Here is a 25,259-nt window from a genome sequence, read left to right as displayed (position 1 = left end):
CCAATCTCAAGTTGGGACTCGTTCACGCTGGTCTTACTTAACATTCAGAGAGGGAAATAGTACACGTTTAGTCACGAAAAAAGTGTAATAGCTTTGATGAAAAGAGCAGCTAAAAAACAGCCCATAACTTTATTACTGTTCAAATCACTGAGAGGTTAACCTGCATAATTTTTTTTCTGCTGATTTTTATAGCAAGTCTCTTATTTCATAAAAGCCACAGGAGACTTTATAACCATAATTATCTTGCTGCTTCATTGGAAGGTCCTATTAAATGTAGGGAAGCTCTTTTAATAACATTGTTTTAGCCTTTACAAACCCCAAATTTATTTTGAATACGGGACGACATCCTGGGATGTGTTTGTGTTTCTTGACCACCACAATGTTTAAAAAAATGTGGGTTTATTTATTTATTTTTTTTTTTACTAAAGATGATTGTTTTTTCTTCTCGTATTTTTTTAAATATTTATTTATTTATTTATTTATTTATTTATTTATCTATTTATTTATTCATTCATTCATTCATTCTTTTATTTATTTAGAGAGGGAGAGCAAGCAGGGGAGGGGCAGAGAGAGGGTGAGAGAGAGAGTCCCAAGCAGGTTTGCACTGTCAGTGCAGAGCCCAGCATGGGACTCCATCTCAGGAACTGTGAGATCGTGACCTGAGATGAAATGAGGAGTCAGTCGCTTAACCCACTAAGCCACCCAGGCATGCCATTTTCTAATATGATTTTTAAAGATGCTAAACCTACAGACAAATTGAAATAATGGTTCAAATAGATTTCATCTCAATTCACATATTGTTAACCTGTTTCACATTCCCCCCCCCACCCCCAATATGTTCGGTGGACCTGTTTGAAATTATAGTCAGCGTGAAGAATGCTTTGCCCTTAACTGCTTCAGCATGTATATCCTAAAAACAAAGATATTCTCCTGCCCAATCACAGTGCTATTATCAGTCGAGATTAATGTTGAAGCAAAATATTTTAAAATATACTGCTGCATTAAAATTTTGCAATTTCCCTTTTAATTTTAATACCCTTTTAATTTTTTTGATGTGGCTTGCAATCGCTGGTCACACCTTGCATTTGGTTTTAGGGTCTTTGTTTATTTACTTATGACCTTGTTTTTTAAGTTTATTTATCTATTTTGAGAGAGAGTGAGAGAGCGCGAGTGAGAGCGAGTGAGCTGGGGAGGGACAGAGAGAGAGGAGGAGAGACCAAGAATCCCAAGAAGGCTCTGAACTGTCAGCAAAGAGCCCAGTGTGGCTCCATGTGGGGCTCGGACTCATGAACCGTGAAATCATGACCTGATGAAATCTGACCGAAACCAAGGGTGAGATGCTTAACTGAGACACCCAGGCACCCCTACTTTATTTTATTTTTGGAAAACTAAAAAAAAATTAGAGCACACATGAGCCTGGGAAAGGCGGAGAGGGGGATAGAGAGAAAGAGAGAGGCTTAAGTAGGCTCTAACCTCAGTGTGGAGCCTGACAGAGAGGGGCATAAGGGGAGGAGGAGTGCTCTATCCCATGAGCCTAGTATCATGACCTGACCTGAAATCCAGATACAGATGCTCAAGCTACTGAGCCACCCAGGTGCCTGGGTTTTACTGTCTTTTTAGATTTTTAATCTTTAGAACAATCTCTCTGCTCTTTTGCTTTTTAATAAAGTCCCCTTGGACTTTGAAAATTGGTTTGTTCTGTATTTGCTAGACTCCATTCTGTGAGATATGTAGTAGGGGCTGCTTTCACATGTTTTTGAGGTAGTTTGGAAGTATTAACCTAAAGTCTATATTGGAGTTTGGAATTTTGAATTTATATAGGAATATCTAGAATCTTGTTTTGGACATAGATCTGGTTCATGGATCATGAACCAAAATTGGTCGATCCATACTCTGTTTTTTGGGGGGGGGGGGCACAGGATGACTTATTCAACTTTTTTGGTTTCATTGTTCTATAAAAGGATTCTGGTTTAGTTAACAGAATTTTAGATGAGAATTCCCATAACCTTACTGATTTTTCAAAATACAGTCTAAAGAGACAGAAGCATGCAAGGAAAGAATGTGTTTCTAGAATCTTAGAAGGAATGAAAATTAGGTAACATTATTGATAAGTTTTTCTAAATCCTAGAAAGAATCCTTTACCCTATTCCTACTTACCACCTTTTTAGTGGGAGACATTGGGAAATGTATTACCAAGGCTTATCTTGGCCTTCTAGTCATTTCTCCCTTCCATATGTTTTTTTTCTTTCCATGTAAAGGGCCTGCTAGTCTTTTGTAATACACTAACTCATTACAGAACAAAAAGAGGCAGAGATTTAATGGAAACATGGCTCAAATTGCTCTGTCTTGCCCATATCTTTTCCATGGAGCCAGAACATACAACAAGGATTGTAGTAAAATCTTCAGCAGATCTTACTGTTCGATCTCTCTGTACACAAAAGTCACTCTAATTGTGGCTCACATCCAGTAGTTGAGATTTTTTGCGGAGTATAATTATTACAAACCCTTTAATGTTCCCTTGCCGAGATTGGTATCTTTAGGTCCCTATGCTTGAATTACTGTGTTTAATCTGTCATTTGAAATGATTTGTATCTATCAAGTCTGATTTAAATAAAGCACTTACCTTTTTCTGGTATGAGAACTTCATGTGTAATGGTTGATTAGAGGGAAGAGATGGTTTGGAGATTGAGTGTGGAGATATGCCTGCATATGACTCCTGACCTCTTATTGATACTCTCCCGTGTGCTGTGCTACTTAGTTTTGGAAATTTTGCTTGAGGCAGTGTTGGGTCATAACCAGAGGCTAGTAACTATAGGGCCATACAGACTGGAATGTGGACTTCTGCCCCTCCAGTTCATACCTTTTTTACTTGGGACAAACAATTAACATAGCTGAATCTGTTTCTTCTTCTGGAAAAGAAGGTTCGGGATGGCTACCGTGTAATATAGTAAAGATTAAATGAGATCATATACAGGATAATTCCTACATTATTTATACCTTGGTTGGTATTAGTAAACAGTAGCTTCTTTTTTCCTGTCTTCGTCCTCTGTTTCTCCCTCCAGGAGGCCAAGTGAGTAAGTGAATGAATGGGAGTGTCTGAATGTAAATTTGGAATGATCAAAAATTGAAAACATTCCTCAACTAAGAAGTCAGAGTAGGTCCATAATGTTTTAGTTGCCCCTAGAAAGCTCCTGGTTTTCCTTTAATGATGAGCTGATCATTACTTGAAACACTCATTATATTCTTTCTTGACCGTTTTGTCTTCTGAAAAGGAGGAAGTTAGAATAGCTTATTGTAGCCTGTCTGACACTATGGGAAAGTGTAAAAGCTGAGACCAGTATTTGTTGGAAGGGAAAAGAGCTGGTCTCAGGAGGCTTACCATGTTTGGGTTAATGCTTCATTTACTTGCAGTTTAGGCATTTTTGGTTGCAGGAAATTTTAGTTACAGAGTTAAATCGAGTAAGAAGGATAAAAAGTGTTGAGTGTTATATGTCTATATGATGTTAATTTAATGCACAAAGCCAGTATTTTTAAAAAGCTGTAGAAATATTCAGATATGCATTAGCTAAAATTGTTCATGATGAATGCCACTAAGTATAATCAGATATAAGCATGTAGTGTTTACACTGATTTTTAAAATAAAGATACACATTTTAATTACTATACCCCAAGATGTTACATTTTTGAATTTGAGTTTTATTACAGAAGTGGCAAAAATTCACATTTTTGTCACAGGATTTTTTTTTTAACTAGTTTACCTCCTTACTTTAAGTGTTAAATTCCATTTCCTTTCTCTTCTCTATTCTTTTTTTCTCTTTTATAGCCATTCCCTGCGTTCTCAACTCCCATTCCTATCACTTGATGTCTTTCCCGCCCCCTCCCCCCATCTTCTGTGCTTTTCTCTACACATACTTTATACTAGAGTGGGTGGGGTTGCTAGGAATCAGAAACCCAGGTAATGTTAATGTCTGAGATAGCGTACCCATTTTCTGGCTGAAGCTGGATTCTCTTGGTTGCCTGGTTATACCCAGCATGTGTTTGCCCTTCTGCTATCTTTGCTGTTTCACATGGAACACAGTCTGCACTGCAGAGGAAGGGGCCACTCTACTGTTCTTATAAATCCTTGGAGAAAGCTGAGCTAGAGTAACAGCTGTTGTTTTTTCCTTCTTGGAACTCTTGCAAACTGACTTGCCCTTTATGGCAAGATGAGTGTTGCTCCCTCACTGCCCATTACAAATTTGGCTCTACCCCACCTCCTTCTCAGTGTTAATCACTGACCTCATACATACAGATTCATCATGTTTGGTCTTTCCAGAGCGTTTGATGTTGTTGACTATTACTTCCTCCTTGAATCTCTCTTGTTCCTTGATTTCCAGTATACCGGATCCCTTGTTGCTCCTTTTAATTCACCCTCCACCTCACACCCTCTAAACTCCCCATTCTGGCATGTCTTCTGTCTGTTCTGTACATAACACTTGTGTAGCATGGCCCCCGGGTGCTCAACTCATTCTTTCCATCACTGTCTCAAAAAGATATCCCCTGGCCTTCTAATCTAGCCATGTTTTCAGAGCTGTGGATCCATATCTTGCCCCCACTGGCTAAATTTATTGACCCTGATCTCTGACACGTTAAATTCATCATACCCAGAGTCTGCTTCTTGTATTTCCTTTAGAATCCAACACCTCACTATCTTCAGAGCAATGAATCTCAATTGGAAGGGGGTAGGGTGAGGATTATGGGTCCCATTGAAAATACATACTGCTATTAATGAGTACATTTTACATATAATCCCCCTACTCTCAGATGGTCTTGGACTCAAAACCTCTCTCTGAAAATGTCTCTAAGGTCCATGTCAGTTTTTCCCCCCTCGGTCCTTGCCTGCATAGATAGAAGACTTTTTTAAATTGATCTGTCCTCAATTAAAGGACAGATTGCTCTTCCTTCAATCTGTAATCATCCTACCAGTACTGGTAAATTGATTTTCCTAAAGCACCAGCAAAGAGCATGTAGCTCTTCTCTTCTGAAACCTTCCGTGTCTTGTAAAGAAGTCCACATAGTACAGCATGACACCAGAGCGCTCTTCTGTAGGATCCTCTGCTCCATCCCTAGGCTCATCTTCTACATTCACCTGCTGCAGCCTCTGGCCCCCATGGCCCCTTGTGCTCCGACCATAGCACTGTCCCCACCCCTAGCTGAGCCTTCCTCCAAACTGCTTGGGGTGTAGAGATGTTCCTTTTTGAATGCTATTTTCTCCTTCAAGATCCTGGTCACGGTGTCATCTCATCCAAGCCCTTCCTCAGTTTCACCATTTGGAATTAGCTACCTTTTCCGCTCCATTTTTACGGTGAATTAATCATGTCTCTCATATGGCTTCCACATTCGGCTTCATTGTGGGTTGTGTGCGTGTCTGTTGTGTGCTTCCAGAAAGGTAAAGGACCCTGCACTGAAGTATACAATGAAGGCATGACTGACCCAGTGAATCAGTGAACCCACTCTTTGGGATTTTACTTCTCTCAAAAATTCTCAAGTGCCACAGGTGCTAGTGGGACTGAACCACTCAAACCCCTAAAGTTGCGGAAGCATTTGTGTTGAGACCTCCCCCGTCCTCTTCAGGAGCCACCTCGTTACCATCCTCACCGCTAGGGTGTGATATTTAGCTTGTCCTGATGGTGTAGCAGAGCCATGGAGGCCTTGTTCCTGAGCCGCCTGCCTGCATCTTGGGCACAGTTTTGCCTCTGCTTGCTGGCAGGTCATGCGCACCATGGGCAAGGTGTCTTCTTGCTTTGTGTCTCAAAATTTTTTTTATCTCATTCTCAACAGAAAACCCTATGGTATCTACCTCATAGGGTTGAAGTGGGAAAGTGATAATCCTTACAAACTACATAGCATAGCACCTGGCACATAGCAAACATTCAGTAATGACTGCAGACTGTCTGTGTAAGGTCCTGGGAAGTTCTTGATCACTTCTAGGTCAGGGCTAATTACCTGGCAGCATCTGGGCTAGTTATGGCCCACACATGAATGTATTGTTTTTGCAGGGTCAAGGAGTGTGGAGGTGGCTGCGGAAGTTTTGAAAAGAGCAGGAAATGTAGGAGACTGGGTTTATCTCTTGAGAACATTAGACTATCTGAGATGGTAAATATAGTGGGTAAGAATATAGGCTCAGAAGCAAGAGTGAATTACAGTCCTAGTCCTGTTCCGTATAAGCTGTGTGACCCCCATGCGAGTTGCTTAACTTCTCTGTTTCTCAACTTCTCTATTTTTAAAACGAAGATAACTATCGCACTTTATAGACTTGCTGGGATTATTAAATGGGACAGTCTAATGATAGCTCTTGCTTCGTACATAATAAATAGTACTGTGTGCTGCTTTTGTTGCCACTGATGTCCATACTTCTGCTCTTGCTACACTGGGCCGGCAACACTGGGCTTCCAGTCCCTCCTGTGACAACAGTTGCCACTGAGTAGTAGAGGCCCCCATAAATTGGGCACGACTTTTCAGGCAGCCACATCCTCCCCCATTACCTGTAGCCTTATATCTGCTCTCTTAATGACAATTTTGTCGATGTCTTGTTGACAGATGCCACTCCTGTGCATTCATGTCCAAGAGGGCTGTGCTGTGAATCAGTGTTTAAGGCAACATGAACCTCAAGGAACATTTAGCACCATAGTTGTTAATGTGTGCTCCAGACCAATAGTATCAGTATCCACCGGAAACTTATTCTCAGGCCTCACCCCAGACCTACTGAATCAGAAACTCTGGGGGTGCGCCTAGCAATCTCTGTGTTAAGAATCCCTCTGGCTGGTTCTGATACCCGCTGCAGTTTAAGAACTACAGATGTAACACATGAGTCGTATGTCCATATTACTGACGTCCAGTAAAAGTAGTTACATTTAACTTTTTACAGAAGCCCTTGTTTGCGATGTGAGCTCACATATTATGTTAAAGCTCGCTACTTACTTTTTTTTCCTTTTGCTCTTTTTTCTGTCATTAATGGCTGTGGTAGAGCATCTCATTCTGTAAGTATTCTAGAATTTGGTATTTGTGATTGCTAGTTTGGGAATTTCTTTTCAAATAGTTGCTTTGTATTTTGTGAGTATTTTTTTTTTAATGTTTATTTATTTTTGAGAGAGAAAGAGAGAGAACAAGGCAGGGAGAGGCAGAGAGAGAGGAGACACAGAGTCCAAAGCAGGCTTCAGGCTACAACCTGTCAGCACCGAGCCTGACCTGGGGTTTGAACCCACGAATGGTGAGATCATGACCTGAGTTGAAGTTGGATGCTTAACCACTGAGCCACCCAGGTGCCCCTGTGAGTGTGATTTAAAGGTGACTCTAATATGCCTGTCTTCCAAGTTCTTTGTAGATTATTTCATTCTTCACATCAGGTACCCAGCTTTTGACTATAATGTTATTATAGTAGAATTAAATATTTGTATTTAGGGAAGTCATAATTTTGAAATTTTATCCTGAAAGATCTTTCTAAAAATTGTATGTAGTATCAAGATGCAGTTACTTATAATACATTATTAGAGTCTACATGTGATCGTGTAATGTACTCAGTAAAGGTAATGTAGATTTGGTAACATCTGAAAGTTATTATGATTTAATTATTTTATTTGAGAGAATGAAAATCAGACATTAAGAATATTTTCTAAAGGAGTTTTGGAGATTGTAATATGCTACTGTTAAAAATTTTACTTAACCAAAGCCAACAGCCCATAGCTAAAGCATTTTCTCTGTAACTCTAAAACTGAAATGTTGATAGACATTAGCCCCAAAGCTATACACGTACTGTTTAGTAATCCTGCTTCCTTCATGTTCATTTACTAGTGAACCCCAAAACATCCCACTTCCTGTGTACAGGCTCCTGTGTACATGCTATAGGAAGGCAACTAAGAAAAGCTTGAGTATTCAGTCAATTTATATCATATTTGGAAAAATAAAAATACTGAGAAGTATCTTCCTCTTCGCTTTTCGGGTATGTGAAAATAAAACCAGTTTGGGTTATTTTATCAAATATTTATTGATTGCTCAATAAGACACAATCCCAGCTGTCAAATGTATACATAGATTATTAAAAGAGTAGGTACATGTGTGGGCAAGTCATTACAAAGCAGTGTGGTAAGTACAGTAATTGAGGTGTGACAACATACAGATGAGGAGGTGATTGGGTTTGAGATGGTGGTGGGAGATGAGATTGCATGGACCAACTGATGGCATCTTAGGTTTCAAGGACAGGTAAGAGTTTTCCTGGTGAATCAGAGGAAAATTTACGTGTGCTGTGGCACAGGGGCAAAATGGAGCAAGGTATGTTCTGAGAGTTACAAATGTACATAAGAGTGTAAGGTTTCAGGAATCAATAAGGCCAGAAAGGTGGATAAGTTCCAGGGCCTTGAGGGCTTTTTGGAGCATGAGAAGAGGTCTGGGTTTAACCTTAGGATGATCCTGTTGGAGCCAAGGGTGCATTTACAGAGCATGACTACCCCTTTGTGCATTTTCTCTAGAAGATACAAATCCGCATCCGTAATTCTAGATAACCACATTTTAGTTTTTTCAACCACAAAAGATTTCAGGAGGAAATGTGGGGGTGAATAATTACTAATAGGTTATCGTCCTTTGAAAAACTACCCAGTATGGATGCTTTTCAGTGTGGGTCAGCAGTTCTATCTATAAATGTACAAAGAATGGCACAATGATGACATATTCTATTTAAAACATTTGTTTTTTCAAAATTTTAAAAAAATGTTTATTTTTGAGAGCAAGACCACGAGCGAGGTAGGAGCAGAAAGAGAGACACAATCTGAAGCAGGCTCCAGGCTCTGCACTGTCAGCACAGAGCCCAGTGCGGGGCTCGAACCCATGAACCATGAGATCATGACTTGAGCCAAAGCTGGACTCTTAACCACCTGAGCTGCCCAGGCGCCCCTCTATTGAAAACATTTGTAATTCACAGTCTGCAGGGAGTAATTTGGGAGATACCAAGAAAACCTGACATGTTTTCTGTCTTCAAAACATGTCTTTCTTAAAGAATCCTGACCCTCTGGGGGATTCAGTCATGCATATAGGTAACTAGCAAAGGGAAATCTGCAATGAAAGCCCTAATGCATAACCAAACAGTGGGGGAAGTAGTTGCTTTGAACCAGAGGCGTGAAGCAGGAGAATAGAGGTTGTGGCCCAGAAAGGTTTTGCTGTGTTGGTGGCATATTCAGCCACCATTAGGGTGTTGGCTGGGCGGAGGGAGAATTCCAAAGAATATCAATCAGTACAGTATTCTTGCCCTTAAATTATACACACGTAAGATGAATGCATCGTACAATAGTACAATATTTTATGTGGCTTAATGGTCTAATGCTACATATGGAATACTGAAACAATGTCAGTACTCTTAATACTGGAAGAGGCTCTTGACAATTAATAAGGAGGAACTCCTTCATCCAGGCTTTCTCAGGGTTTTTTGACCTACTTCAATTCCCCTGATGTTTCCTACCCAATGGCTTCAGCTTTCATCAAAGGACTTTCAAGTTTTTTGGTTTGTTTTTAAACCAGGAAGTATCAACACTTGTGGGATACAGAAGCAGTAGTGTTGTTTGAATTATGTGTGTCAGAGAATGTGAGAAGTGAGAAGGTGTTCTGGAAGGAGGTGTTTAGTAATACAAGTTTATCCCTATCTTCTCCAAAATCTCAGTGAGTGTTTGCAAAAAGGTGACCTCTAGTGGCCACTGGCTTTCTGTTGTATTTCTCTCACAGATACTTCACTCTGCTTATGAATTGATCTATGTGCAATTAAAATTTATAGAATCCTTTCTGTACACCAGGATAATAAAAAGCATTTGCTCCATCCTTTTTTCCTTGCTTAAACTTTATTTCCAAATTGACTTTTGAAATTTTACCTATTAAATATTAGGTAACCAGAATAAAGTTATCAGCCTAGGGTTATATTGTCTGTCTGGATAGTACGATTTTCTTGGGTTGATGACGTGATCTTCCTCCCTCTCATACATGGTAGCCTTTCTGTGAATTTTTTACATAAGAATATGTATATTATGGGATCCATGCAAATGTTAGTTGCTGCCAAAAAGAGGGTTGTTTCTTTAGCTATAAACAATTGATTTTGCAGCCTGCAGTCAGTCTTACTGTTAGTTTGACTGTGAGTGTAGGGAACTCTGGCAAAATGAAATGGAGCAAAACACACAAAGAATACAGCCACAACAACAAACACTTTACCTTCCAGCTTTGTGTTGTGTTTGCTGTCCTTACTTCTGGCCTTTCTGTAAGAGTTGTATACTTTTTTTGCAATCACCACATAAAACAGAAGCATTAGGACAAAAACAGTCCAGAAAATGAACTGGGATATGTAGTTCACCACTTGATGCCATTTCAACCCCAGCGGATCCTTTAAGGAGGCACACTTTTTCACAGATGATGGTGTTGCTTCCTTATTGCTCAAGATTATATTCGGCAGAGAGATGAGGAACAAAAAGAGCCAGACGAAGGTCGAGATCATTTTCGCAAAAGCAGGTTTTTGTACAAAATATTTTCCAAACGGCCTGATGATCTTCAGGAATCTATCAAAGGCTATGAAGCCTAGCAGTGTGATGCCCACATACATGGCCTCGTAAAAGATGACCGCAGAGAAACGACACACAAAGGCCCTGAGTTGCCAGGGTCCGAGGTGTGAGTCAGAGAGAATTTTAAATGGAAGCGTGAACGTCATTATCAAGTCGGCCACCAAAGTATTTTTGAGGTAGACAATGAAGGTGGAGGAGCTGGGGATGTGAATGAACACCCACAGGGCCAAGGTGTTCAGCAGGATGCCTGTGAAGAAAACGATGGTGTAGATGACTGGGAACACCAGCTGTGCTATCCGTGTGTCCCTGGGGCACCGCTCAGACCCATTGAAGCCCTTTATCACTGTGGTGTTCATGGTTTCCAGGGTCAGCTGTTAAAAAGAAACACACACACAAAATCAAATAAGAAGTCATGATTTCCAAGTGCTACTTTTAAAAACAGGCTTTAGGTATATAGCCTATTAACACCTTATATTTATTCAGCCCATTCAGTAGATGAGTTGAAAAGGCACATGTTTCTGGCTACAAATTTTTTCAAACGTATACTACATTTTTGGTACTTGTCAGTACCATTACTTCTACACCCTTTTGAAATCCAAATAACAGGTTCTACCTCCTTCACAAGTGCTGCTTTGAACATGGCAATGAAGCAAGACCCATTTAAGAAGTAAAAATCCATGTCAGCTTGCTGTACATTATATCATTCCTTATACTCTTAATCTATGGTTTCTAGAATGTTTACCGTAAAGTGTTTTTCCCCCTTGAATATATTCTGTCTTTCATAAGCAAGCCCGCCCATAAGAAAAGTCGAAATTCACCTGTGTTTGGAAGGACACTGCGCTCAGTGTCTTCTGATTGAGGCAGCCATCAGTACAGTCCATGAAGAGCATGTGAAGCAAGTGTTGTTCTGCTTTCTTATGCTGGGTTTCCTTCCTCATTTTCACGTGTGTAATGTAATCAATTAGAACCTCTTCATATTCAAACCTTTGCAAATTATCTAATAGGAAAGCTCTTTTATTTCAAACTTAGGTGATGTTAACCTACTGTGACTTAAATGAATTAGCTTAGAGGCTGTTCTCTTCATATTCTCTCATCTAATAACGTTCTGGCAGTTTATCTTTGCCGTCTACATGGTCAGCGAAATTTTCGAGTACCTCTTGTATATTATAGTAGGTGGCAGAACAATAAATTAGCCCCAGGTTACAACCACACAGAAGAGCAAGAGTTGACTTTAAAATTAGAATCATCATCTGCTCACTTACAGACTGCTTTTCCCAGAAATTTGTGTACAGTTGGCCGGCCTGTTTAATTTTACATGTACCTTAGTTTTTGGTCTTTCTATCTCAGAGAGACAGAGTGATATATTTTCTTTTCTTTTTATTTTTTTATTTTTTTATTTTTTTTTTTTAACGTTTTTTTTTTTATTTTATTTTTGAGACAGAGAGAGACAGAGCATGAACGGGGGAGGGGCAGAGAGAGAGGGAGACACAGAATCGGAAACAGGCTCCAGGCTCTGAGCCATCAGCCCAGAGCCCGACGCGGGGCTCGAACTCACGGGCCGCGAGATCCTGACCTGGGTGAAGTCGGACGCTTAACCGACTGCGCCACCCAGGCGCCCCGAGAGTGATATATTTTCTAAGAGTTCAGGGCTATTAGACCCAGATTGGTTTTTTTTTTTTTTTTTTTTTTTGGAGGGGGTGGTTAGAACCACAGATCCAGCAAATACTGAGTACTAGGTAATAGACAAATGATTTCATAGCTCTCTCAGTTTCCTCATCTGTGTAATGGGTTTAAATATATGATAGTATATTACCTCATATGTTATTGAGAAGACAAAACGAATATATAGAATTATGCTGGGTATATAGGAAGCACTAAAAAATGTTCATCCCATACTGCATTGGTGAGTGAAGTGCAGATTTAAATGGAGGTATACTATTTCGCTCATTGGAAATCATCTTTCGAAATCTCTCTGTTTAACGTATGCGGAGTGTGGAAGACTCAGGAATTTTATCAACCTTGGGCAAGGTCTATACAATTTATCCTTTAAATGTCTTCAAGTGCAAGGTCTATACAATTTATCCTTTAAATGTCTTCAAGTTTGAAAGGGTGTAATTGCCGCTTTGTTTAGAGACCGTTGTTGTCCATGAACAGAAGTGTGTCCCTGCCAGATAGGTAAAGGGAAAGAGGAAATTAGTGGACCTTATGAGGGGAATGTTGGGTTCTCCATGGTGAGTTTCACTTCATAGTTTCTCCTGCACATTTCACCACAGAGTTGGACCAGACTGTGGGGTTAGATTGAATAACAATTTGGGGATGACTTGGTTTGGGATTCTAAGAATAAAAATTTCATGTCCCACTGGACATTTGAAAATATGAAGCAGTAGGATGCTGGATAATTTTATTGGAACTGCCCAATCATGGCACAATTTACAACATGTAAGTTTGACTCAAATAAATTGTTTCTTGAAGATATTCTGGATTTCATTTATGCGATAGAACATAATTTAAATATACACCTTTATGCTTTTTACTTCAGTAGAGGAAAAATAACCAACTGGTTTTACTTTTTATGTAGAGGGATGTGACCTACATAATGAAGTATACATTTCCTGAGATCTCCAAAATCATTATCTAGATGGAGGTTTGGAATAGTTTCAGTTTAAACAGGGAAATGCTGTACAAAATAATTGCATAATTAGAAAACTGGAAATCACATTTTGGTCAACTTTCAAAATGTCGAAGTGTGGGAAACTCTGAAAAGGGGAACTGACTTAACGCTGCCCATTTCTAGAGTTCTGGAAGTATATTCTTTTAAATGCGGCAAGTTTCAAAATGTTTGACCATACTAAATATCCCAACAGATCACACATTCCTATATGCCCATGTGTTTAATATGAAGTCATTGACTTTTCCTTGATTTACCCTAGTGCTGGTGCCCAGGGGGCAGGGGTGTGTGTCTTTGGTCCTTGATGGCCTGACTGAGAGGAGCACTCTCTCAGGAACCAGAGTGCCTGGTTTCAATTTCTTATAGCTCTACTTTTCTTGTGACTTTGGGCATGATATTTTATGTTCTCTATGAAACCGTTGTCTCCTCTTTACAATGAAAATAAATAATAGTATTTGCTTTGTTGGAATGTTAAGGAAATGAAATGAGTGAAGTTCCACCAAGTGTATAGAATAATGTATGTTAGGTTGTAGGTGTTCTTGTGTTTCTTATTAAATGAAGCTAAAAGTAGAATACCTTTGGTGATAGATCAGAAAAGACAGGTGGGAAGAATCGAAGATGAAATGAAAGGTTCCATAAATCAGAAGCTTGCCAAAATGGGAATAAATTTAATTTAAAATCTTATCAGACTTGCTGAGGACATAGTCAAAACCAATAAAATAAGTATAGCTAGTGATTATACTGCTCAAAGTGATAATGTGATCTTATTTAATTCTTAGAAAAATCCTCAGAGATTGATCCCATTTTGCAGATAAGAAAATTGAGGCACAGCAGTTAAGCAGTTTGGTGAAAATCAACCCAAGCCCACTTCAAACCCACATAGTCTGGTTCAGAGGCCATACTCAGAACCTGCCTCATGCTCCCAACTGTCAGCAATCATGGATAGGGTGAACTAGAATTGTTTACTAGATTGTAGAGTTTTTCAGCTGGGTATTACTGATTGATGAGTGAGGAATAACAATCAACTTTAAAGTTTAATGGATTTGTGAAACTTTTTTCCTTACTGTGAGGTATCTGGCTGAAAACATAAATTGGTTCCAAGTAGTATGATCAGCAAAAGAATTAAAGAAGATATAATTAGAAACCTGCCAAATGGCACTAAACTATTTTTTCCATCTGTAGTCTCTTTTGGGATTCTCTTTTGGGTCAGAATTAATAGTCTAAAGTTTTCTGTTGATGTGGCTAAGCAGTACCATACAAAATCTGAAAAGATGAGGAAGCATTTATTTTCATTTGGAATGAAAGTCAAAGTGGGAACTCTTACAAGAGCCTGTACTTTCCATCAGACATAGCATGGTATGTTTTCAGATGATAGAAAATTGTTTAAAAAATTCCCCACTGGATGAACTGAAAGCGGAAATAATAAGTTAAAATAAGTTGTGCAGTTTAACATTAAATGTAAAAGTGTCTATAAATAGAGCCAGTATAGAACACCTCTACAGATAACTGGAAACAGGTGATAAGTTCATAGTATTACCTGAAACATGTTCATATCAGTTTCATATTTTTATTACAATATGAAACAATACAAGTTTGAGGAGTTCAAATATAGTCATGTGCATAGTCGAAAGTGAGAATTATCCCCCTTGCATGAACATACCATCGTGTGTGGAAGCATATATTTATATTTATTGATATATCAGATCTTTGTTTCCTTTCATGATAGTACATGAAGATTTGCCTATTTTTTTTTTTTAATGTTTATTTTGAGAGAGAGCGCATGCCTCTGCTTGCATGAGCTGGGGAGGGGCAGAGAGAGAAAGAGAGAGAAAAGGACAGCTAAAATCTCAAGCAGGCTCCGTGCTGTCAGCAGGGGGCCTGAAGGTGGGGCTAGATCCTAAGACCCTGGGATCAGGAACTGAGCTGAAATCAAGAGTGAGATGCTTAACTGACTGAGCCACTCAGGTGCCCCAATTTACCTATTTTTTTTTTAAGTTTATTTATTTTGGGAGAGAAGGAGAGAGGCAGAGAGAGGGAGTCCCAAGCAAACTCCCTGTTGTCTGTGGGAGCCTGAAGCGGGGCACGAACTCATGAACCATGAGATGACGACCTGAGCAGAAATCAAGAGTTGGATGCTTAACCAACTAAGCTACCCAGGCACCCCTAACTAATAAAAAATAAATAAAAAATTATACTATGTAAAGTTACCATAGTTTAGTTAAGGAATTTACTGATTGGCTTTTTTTTTTTTTTCTCAAAAAGTGTCTCTATTAGGCACAGTACTGTAGGACACACATATATCTGTATATTTTCGTTCCATTCCAACATATTAGTGGTAACTTTCCTAGAGGTGGGATTGCTGGACCAAAGCTCTGCATCAAAATGTTGAATGATATTTTCAAATAGCTTTCCAGGAAAATTATACCAATTTACTGTCTCCTTAAGTGGGATTCTTCCAATACTGTTAGAAAAATCTTTTAAATCAAATCTAAACCTAAAGATGAAAAAAAAATCCATGTAATTTAAATGTAAATTTATTTGCTTATTAGTGAGGGTACAGATTTTTTCATATTTTTAGTGTCTATTTGTATTTCTCCTGGAAGTTAATTTTTTATATTCTTTTCCCGTTTAAAAAGCCAGGCTGTTTCTATTTATTGACTCGTAAGTGTATTTCTACATATTTAATTCTAACTGGCATCAGTGTATTCTCATTTTGGGCATTACCAATCAATAGTGATCACATAGATCAGGCACTGGAATCTGTAGTTGTTTTCTGAAATAACTAGATGCATGGATAGAGGGTTCTTTTTCTGTGTATTTTCTCCCTGTTTTCAGAGTTCTAGTCCAGGGATTGTCAATTTTCATTTCTCCCTTTCTTATAGATTTTTTTTTCAATGTTCACCTGTGAGAAAGAGTATGTGAGTGTCCTTGTAAATGGGGGAGGAATAGAGAGAGAGGAGGACAAAGGCACCGTTCCAAGGGGGCTCTGGGCTCTGCACTGATAGTAGAGAGCAATCAATCTTTTCTAAAGAGCCATGTAGTAAATATTTAGGTTTTACAGCCATGCAGTCTTCATCACAATTATTCAACCCTGTCGTTGCAGCAGGAAAGCAACCTTGGATAAAACCTGAGGGGGTTTGACTGTGTTCTAATAAACCTTACTAGGGACACAAACTTGAATTTCATAGAACTTTAATACAATATGAAATTTTATTCTTCTTATTTTCTTCCTGTTGATATTTGAAAATGTGAAAACCGTTCTTAGGTCTCAGGTGGTGGGTTTGGCTTGCAGACTAAAGTTTGCCACACCTGCTTTAGACTGTTTCTGTAAAACCCACTGCCAGAAACTGCCACTAACCGGCACCCTTAGGACTTGTTAGCTACCAAGGCTATGGGCAAGACTACATTTTGTTGGTCTCATCTTCTGAACTTTACAACTTCTGGACCCGAGAGTACAAAACTTGGCTTTCCTTTTTTTTCTTAATATAAAATCTGGGATTTATTATGTATATTAAAATTCCTAGTGACATGTAAAAATAGTGACATGTCTTGTGTATCATGAGTGTTCTGTAAACACGTATCTCTCAGTCTGTCTTGAATGGATTCAGTTTGACGTCCAATGCAGGAGTGTATGCTAAGGTTTTTGAATAAGGAATTCCCAACAAAATGTGACTTAAGATTTTAATGTAAATTTTTCATATTATATATAAAAACAGAAATGATTCCAAACACTTGACAGTTCTTTTATAAAATTCTATAATACTATTTGTGTTCCTGCTTTCTTTCTCTTGTCGAAAATGTCATTTCAGTAAATTAAATTAATCCAAAGGGAAAGTTTATTTGGGAAAGTTTTTGTCCACTCTGCCTTCTCCCAGCAGCTCATGGGGTCGTGGTACCTCGGTGTCAGTTTTAACCCACCCTCTACCCCCTGACTTGGATGGTGGGTCTGCCTTCCATTTTTCCCAAATACAAAATGAGAAGATCAGATTAACTGATCTCCAGGTTCTTTCCAGCTCAGCTCTCGGGCTGTTCTTACAGAACGTGCACCCTTATGCATGTGATATTAGAGTGAATTGCGTTAGCCTGTGTGGCGGGAATGTGGACTAGTAGTATGTGGAATAGGCATCTTCTCTTGGTGCATCTCCAGTGTCATCCAGTGCTTGTGGACACCAGTGCCATGCGAGTAAAAGCAGCCACTTGAGAGTAGATATCATTTAGGAAGTTAAGTGACTTCGATACTGGAATGTAGCTCAGCAGAACTTGGAGGATGTAGATAAAATTGATGAATACTGAAGTTCAGTGACCTTCCTTACACTGAACTTCACTTTTATTTCCTCTCTCATCATATTTTGATATTGCCTTATGTTTGAGAATCATCCCTGAGGTTCATAAACAATTGACGTAAATAATATCGGCTTCCAAGTGTGTTATATATTTTGTTTACGTTAAAAATAACGACTGTGAAGGGGTGCCTGGGTGGCTCAGTTGGTTGAGTGTCCGTCTTCAGCTCAGGTCTTGATCTCACACGGTTCATGGGTTCGAGCCCCACGTCTGGCTGTATGCTGACAGCTCAGAACCTGGAGCCTGCTTCGGATTATGTGTCTTCCTCTCTTTCTGCCCTTCCCCCACTTGCATTTTGTGTGTGTGTGTGTGTATGTGTGTGTGTGTGTGTGTCTCAAAAATAAGTAAACATTTAAAAAATTAAAAAAGGACTGTGGCTTATGTACAATCAGTATGTTATCAATCTGATCTATTATTTCATTTACTTATGGACTAATTCATGTGATAGGTTACCTTCAGAAGAGACTGCCCAATAACGTCTCATAAAATAGTGTTGGCAGTTACCCCTTATTAAGTGGGTTTGCTCTTTGATGTAGGAGTATGTAAGAGGTGAGGCATGGTATCTAATGTCTTTGAACAAAGAAATTCCAACAAAGTGTGATTTAGAGTTTAATATACATTTTTTTTTACACACAAATGACAAACCAGTAATTACAAACATTTTAACTACTTTTCTGTTACTAGTTATGCTTTGCAACCACATAATCACATTTGTTTTTCTCATTAAAGGAAATATTCATTAACCCAAGTAGTACTTAATTTCTAGAAGCTAGTTAATAAAGGTAAGTGGCAATGGTGGTACTGTACTGAGTAAAATTGTCAAAATATTAATAAAACTGGTTTCTCTAGTATTAAGGAAATACTCAGGAGTTTTTGGTTTTAGAATGTCATAAAAGTAACCATTTTAATAACTTTGCTATTTCTGCTCCTTTATTGGAAAGGTATTTTTAAACCTCTATGTTCTTAATGAAAATTAAAAAAAATCAGTCCAATTACCATTTCAATTAGTTTAAATTTCCTAAGATTTTTGCTAATAATTAGAAGTTAGTAGTAACTATTCTTTGTGTGTCCCACTTAAATCTTTATAATGAGTATCACAGTAGATGAGCATTTGGTTACGGTCTCGGATGTATATACATCTTAGTATAATTTTTGGTCAGAAGATTTTTTTATCAGATTTATCATTCTCCCTTAGTTGACTATAACTTGATAATAACATTGTGCTCAGTAACGTATTTAAAGGATTACAGTAGATATTATATGGTTACCCATTTTGCCAACACTCTACAAATCATGAGTTCTCTGTAGTTTGGCTTGTAACCGTGGTAATTAGATACAGTTTGTTTTGCTACCCATATCTCTATGTTAGGTTTCTTTTCTGTATTTTAAGATAGCTTTTTCATACTGGAAAAGTAAATGAAAATTACTTCTGTAGTTTTCTACTACTTGTTTAAAGAGTCATTGTTACTGACTCAGCTTACTGTTTAGCCAGTATTTTTACACAGTGTTTTCCTTTTGTGTATTCCAACCACTTACAGATTGAAATATTACCTCATTTGGTTTACATTGGAGTCTCTTCACTTGGGTCACCACCATCCTGTTCTTTTTTCCTGTTTTCTTGAGATAGAGATGTTGCAGAATTGGGGCACTTCAGCATACTCATTAAGGAGTTTTTGAAGGACTTGCAAAGGAAAAAGTAGATGAATGGATCCAGGCATGCATTTAAGGAAGTTAACCAAAGGGTGCTCTCTTTAACATAGAACAGAGTATTTTCAGCAGAGCAGTCAAAGACATCCCGGGTCTGGCTCAGGGTATAGGGAATGCGGGCAAAATGGAAAGGAACAAAACAAATAAAAAACACAGCAATGATAATGAAAACTTTGATGTTTACCTTCTTCCTAGGGACTTTGCCTACACCTCTTGTTCTGACATATGACCTGTACAGTTCTTTTGTAATAAGTGTATAACATACAATGACAATTAAAAAATTAATCCAGAAAATGACTTGACAGATGTAATTGACTATTTCATGCCAGACCAGACCAAACTCCGATTTGAGGAACGAGCATTTCTTCACATTCTTTTCTCTTGGCCTCCTGTTGGTCAGAATCATGTTGGGCAAAGAGATCAAGAACATGAATGCCCAGATTACAACGGAGAGAATCTTAGCCCCCAAGAGATTGTTGGGATTGGATGTCTTAAATGGCCTGGTGGTTTTCTGGTAACGATCAATAGTTATCAGTCCCAGGAATGAAATACTAATGTACATTGTAAAATAAAATATGACAGAGGTCACTTGGCATACAAAGGTTCTCAGTGGTCCTGTTCCCAGCTTGGTATCACTGAGGATTTTGAATGGAAAAGTCAGAATCATGAGAAGATCAGAAATGACTGTGTTCTTAAGAAAAATAATAAAGTTGGATTTACTGCGGATTTGAAAGAAAATCCTCATTGCCAGGCTGTTTATGATGAGTCCAACAAAAAAGAGGACGGTATAGAGGAGCGGGAAGAGGACCTGGGTGATTTTGTAATCTCTGGTGCACAGGCTGCCATTCCCAGCCACAGAGGTGAGGTTGTCCATGGCTTGTGTTTCTTCTTAGCTACCTAGGGGAGGAGGGAAGGGATGGTTATTTTCACTCCCAGACCATTGATTTTGTCTTATCCCTGTAACATTTTTGGACAGCCTTCTCTAAAAATTGGGGTTTCCTATCCTTGTTACAGAAAATTGAACCTTAGAATACTTAATCATGGCAAATCCTCTATTTCCAACAAATAAAATAGTCTGACGTGTATTATGTGAAGGTATAGATGCTTTGTATTTCTCATTTGCTAAATGTTTGTCTCTTAAAGGACATCTTGATCGTACACAAGTGTGCAGATATTTTAACCCATATATATGTCATTTTGGACTTTGCACAGTGTATTAGAAGTTTTTACATACATTTTCTTGAATACTATTCGATACAAAAATAAAAAAAAAAATGAAGTGGTCATCAGATGGTGTTCTTCAAAAATAGCCAGGGCATACTTTCTTAGGTATCTAGAGTATATAATTGTAGCTAAAATAAAATATTGGAGCCATGTCCTTGCCTGGTTCTATAGATAATTATATCACAATAGGCGGCTATAAAAGAAAACTAACACTTGACTTGAATACATTATCTGGTATCTGAGTTTTGAAAAAAAATTTTTTTAGTTTTTACTTTAGAGAGAGAGCACACAAGCAGGGAAGAAAGGGGACTGAGAGAGAGAGAGAGCGAGAGCGAGCGAGTGAGCAGACTCTAAAAATCTCAAGCAGACTCCAAACTCTAGGCTCAGCCTGGAGCCTGATGGGGGGCTACATTCCAGAACCCTGGGATCGTGACCTGAGCTGAAATCAAGAGTTGGACCAACTGAGCCACCCAGGCACCCTTAAGTTTTGACATTTGAAATGAAATTTGTAATTTTTTTTTTTAAATCACAGGCAAATGCAATTGATTTTCTATGAATATTATTCCTAAATATAAGACATGGTAATGTTAAAAAACACACATATCCAAATAAAAGGTTCCATTTGAAATACTTAAATTGTGACAAGTAGAGATAACATTAAATTCTCACAAATTTAATTTTTCATTGTCTAATTACTGAAAGTAAAAGTTTCAGATTGTGACAATTACAGCTTCAATTTTCAACACCCCCTCGCCTGTTTAAAAAAACAAAACAAAAACTAAACAAAACCCAGTATTAAATTGATATAGGATCATAGATTTTAATCTTCTTTGCTACTGCTATGTACTCTTATTTGTGCATTCACTGATACCTTTTTTTGGAAATTATGCATTGGGAATGCTAATGTGGCATAGACTATATCTTATTTAATGAGTATTCTTGATATTAAGATTATTATTTCCATCTGTCTATATTTAAATCTCATTTTACACTCCAGGTAAAATAAATAAGACCATTTGTATTTTATTTCTGTGCTGCGTGTGTGTGTGTGTATGCGTATGTGTGTTTAATGAAGAAGTTAATGGTTTTCCTGACACCATTAGTACAGCTTGTATTTTCATTTTTATTCCAAATAAGTTCATGCATTGACATTATTAAAGGTTTCCAATTTTAAGAAAACTTGACAAACATGTACACATTCATCATCATATAAACACCTGTATTTGTCAAATACTTTTAGATATAAAATTACCTGGTTGTTTTGTTGATTCAGGAGGATTTAAATGTATCCATTAATTGGCAGTTAAGGCAACCTGCGGAGTAGCATCTGGTATTTTCCTTTTAATGTCTTAGTTTAGTTGTTATAACTCTTTATCTTCTGAGTGTTCATCAGTAAAGTCTTGAGTGTTCTAGAGAAAAAGAGAGAGGAAGAGAGGACTTCACAATCAGAAATTACCTTCCAGTGCCCTGGACTCAAAGCTGTGCAGACACTCTATTTCCGTCTGGCCGTTTTTAGGACTTCTGCTTTTATTTCCCTGAGAAATGTGGGGCAGGATGGGCAAGAATTCATCGTTTAAAATGCAGTTTAAAATCTTGCTTCTGTTTGGTGAGACCTGCCCATAGAGTTTGATACTTTATGAGTTCTTTTGGCTGTTTCCCATGTACACAGTAAATCCATGTTGAGATCAAGCTTTTCAAAGTCTGCTTCCTGGAGAAGATTGCGAGCTTGCTTTCTCGGATGATTATTTACCTGAAAACATACTGTGCTCAAGCTGGGTGATATATTGCCTGTTAACAAGTAATTACATTAACTCAAAACGTGTGCTTGTTATGGATGTTAAGTCTCTTGCCCCTTGTTTTTTTTTTCCTGGCTAATAATGTCATTATTTTAAATCTGTGTTTGATCAAGTCTTCGTACGTGAAACAGTTTCCTCTCATTATAAATTTGAAGATTCCAAAATTACATTAAAAAAGAAAAACAGTTGTATCCATTGCCAGGCTTATTATATAAAGTGTCTTTCAGGCTTTTCTTAAATAGAATTTGAATATAAACAATTATTTTGTAATCTAGCTTTTGGTTGGGCAGAGAATATGTTATTAAATTAAGGGATCTCTGTTTCTCTGTTACCTTTACATAAATGTTTTTGATGCTCTCTCACACACATACAAGATTTGAACTGTAATGTCCCTTTATTTCCAGTAGATCCACTTGGCTTGGTGCCTTTGGTGTGAACGTATGTTTTGGTTACTTCTTTCTTTTGAATTTTGAGTGGGTCTATCTCTGCGTATATTAAATAATCTTTAACATCAGTTTTCTTTTTTTTTAATTTTTTTTAACGTTTATTTATTTTTGAGACAGAGAGAGACAGAGCATGAATGGGGAAGGGTCAGAGAGAGGGAGACACAGAATCTGAAACAGGCTCTAGGCTCTGAGCTGTCAGCACAGAGCCCAACGTGGGGCTCGAACTCGTGGACCGCGAGATCATGACCTGAGCCGAAGTCGGCCGCTTAACCACAACTGAGCCACCCAGGCGCCCCCAATTTTCAAAGTGCAGAACAGCGGCCCAGCATCGCCTAGGAAGTTGTGACAAATGCACATGCTTGGACTTAGCCAACCTAGCTCCATTGAATCAGAAACTCTGGTTGCACCCCTTAGCCATACTTTAAAGAACCTTCCGAGTGAGGGTTATGAACAGTAAACTTTGAAGATCACTGATTTAAACCAACCTGAGAATTTTGTTGGCATTAGGAGTTTGGGATTAAGCTATAATTTGAGTAATTTCAGGGCACCTGGGTGGCTCAGTTGGTTAACCGAGTGTGACTTTTGGTTTCAGCTCAAGTCATTATCTCATGATTGTGGGATCTGGCCCCTCGTGGTGCTCTGTACTGAGTGTGGAGTCTACTTGGAATTGTCTCTCTTACTCTCTCTCTGCCCCTCCCCCACTTTTGCTTGTGTGTGCTCACTCTCTATCAATCAATAAACTTTAAAAAATATTTTAGTAATTTCAGTCAGAAATTTGAGTCATGTAATGATCCCAATCTGTTAGTCATCTAGAGGTGTGATAGTGGAGTCCTATAAAAGTGGGAATTCTTACGTTATTTCTATTTTGAAATGTATTGCATTAATCAAATTTTAATACTTGGTTTTTGGTTTGGAGACACAAGAGTATACTTGTGGAAAACACTTTTATGCCTACATACACTTCAGAATAATAAGAGCCAACATTTGACTTCTTATATTGTCGTGAATTAACTTGTTGAATGATCTCTGTTATTCTCTGAAGTAGATAGTCATCTTGTTTCTGTTCTCTGTATGATGGAAATTGAGGAACAGAGTGAAGTAGGGACCCCATTCTAACTGATCTCAGAGCCTGTACCTGTAACCACTGTGCACCTAGAAATCCTCCCTCAGTGTCTGGTCGACCTAACCCCCCACCCCCATGTCTACTTTGTTGAGGCCCTGGAGCAAGAGGTAAATACCATGAATGGAATGGTTGTACTGTTTTCAAGAAAATAGAAGTCATATTTGCCTATACACCCAATTGCAAACTTTAGTGTAAAGGATGTTTATGAAGTGTTTTTAAGGTACTCAGATGAAACAAGGCTTGTGGAAAAAAAAAAAGAGCATTACTGATTTCAACAAATTAATATGCCATACTAAAGAAACACTAGTTCAGGATACTGACATCTTACTACATTATGAAGAATTTATATTTCCAAATTCCTAGAAGGCTATGAATAGTGATTTGAGGGGTAAATCAAAAGGCCCCAGCTCCTGATCTAAATTAACTTTCCTTTGATTGTAACTCACAACCACCTATCTGTAAATCTTCTCTGGGAATTTTCTCATTAGGAATTGACTGCCAATTACCCATGTAGATCACTTTCAAGTGAATCATCTCAGGTTATAAAAGTATACTGTTGGGGCACCTGGGTGGCTCAGTCGGTTAAGCGGTCAACTTCGGCTCAGGTCATTTTCTCACGGTCCGTGAGTTCGAGCCCAGCATCGGGCTCTGTGCTGACAGCTCAGAGCCTGGAGCCTGTTTCAGATTCTGTGTCTCCCTCTCTCTGACCCTCCCCCGTTCATGCTTTGTCTCTCTCTGTCTCAAAAATAAATAAACGTTAAAAAAAAAAAGTATACTGTTGACCCGTGAACAATGTGCAAATTAGGGGTACAGCAGTCAAAAATTCGCGTTATAGCTTAAAAAAAATTTTGAGTTTTTAATGATGTATAATTGACGTATGCATATAAGTTTTGACTTCTCATAAACCTGACTAATAACAGCCCACTGTGGACGGAAGCCTAATCGATAATACAAACAGTTGATTAACAGCTATTTTGTATGTTATATGTATTATGTACTATATTACAGTAAAAGTAGCTAGAGAAAAAAAATGTAACAGTCCACTTCTAGTACTCTATTGATTGAAAAAAGTCTGCACATAGGGGCACCTGGGTCACTTGAGCGTCCAACTCTTGATTTTGACTCAGGTTATGATCTCATGGTTTGTGAGTTTCAAGCCCCATGTCAGGCTCTGCTCTGATAGTGCAGAGCCTGCTTGGGATTCTATCTCTCCCTCTTTTTCTGCCCCTCTCCCCATCTCCCTCCGTCCTTCCCTCCTTCCCTCTCTTTCTGTCTCTAAATAAATAAATAAGTAAATAAGTAATAAATAATCTTAAAAGGAAAAAAGTCTGCACATAAGTGGGGCCCATGCAATTCAAACCTGTTTTTTTGGGAGTCAGCTATATT

At 38.4% G+C, this 25,259-nt stretch overlaps 3 protein-coding genes across 9 annotated transcripts in view; 1 reads left to right on the top strand and 2 right to left on the bottom strand.

Annotated features, from left to right (window-relative positions):
• Positions 1-25,259, top strand: part of MED12L (mediator complex subunit 12L) — a 338,137-nt gene that overhangs the window by 224,809 nt on the left and 88,069 nt on the right. The gene's annotated exons all lie outside the window — the stretch shown is intronic.
• P2RY13 (purinergic receptor P2Y13) lies at positions 9,839-11,709 on the bottom strand. The gene is made up of 2 exons (XM_043595121.1): positions 11,387-11,709; positions 9,839-10,939 (listed from the first exon to the last, which is right to left on the bottom strand). The coding sequence occupies exons 1-2, from the start codon at positions 11,504-11,506 to the stop codon at positions 9,923-9,925; spliced, it is 1,137 nt and encodes a 378-aa protein (XP_043451056.1). The 5' UTR covers positions 11,507-11,709; the 3' UTR covers positions 9,839-9,922.
• P2RY12 (purinergic receptor P2Y12) overlaps positions 18,174-25,259 on the bottom strand; it is a 46,807-nt gene continuing 39,721 nt past the window's right edge. For both annotated transcript variants that reach the window (XM_043595127.1, XM_043595128.1), the window contains exons 3-4: positions 21,761-21,917; positions 18,174-20,181 (exon numbers count right to left, since the gene is read on the bottom strand). In XM_043595127.1, coding sequence (XP_043451062.1) covers positions 19,139-20,158 — 1,020 coding nt within the window. In that variant the 5' untranslated portion in view covers positions 20,159-20,181; positions 21,761-21,917 and the 3' untranslated portion in view covers positions 18,174-19,138. The remainder of the gene's footprint in view (positions 20,182-21,760; positions 21,918-25,259) is intronic.

Source organism: Prionailurus bengalensis, chromosome C2 (genome assembly GCF_016509475.1).
Source record: "Prionailurus bengalensis isolate Pbe53 chromosome C2, Fcat_Pben_1.1_paternal_pri, whole genome shotgun sequence".
Taxonomy (NCBI): Eukaryota; Metazoa; Chordata; class Mammalia; order Carnivora; family Felidae; genus Prionailurus; species Prionailurus bengalensis.
This window is presented reverse-complemented; position numbering and strand designations above follow the sequence as displayed.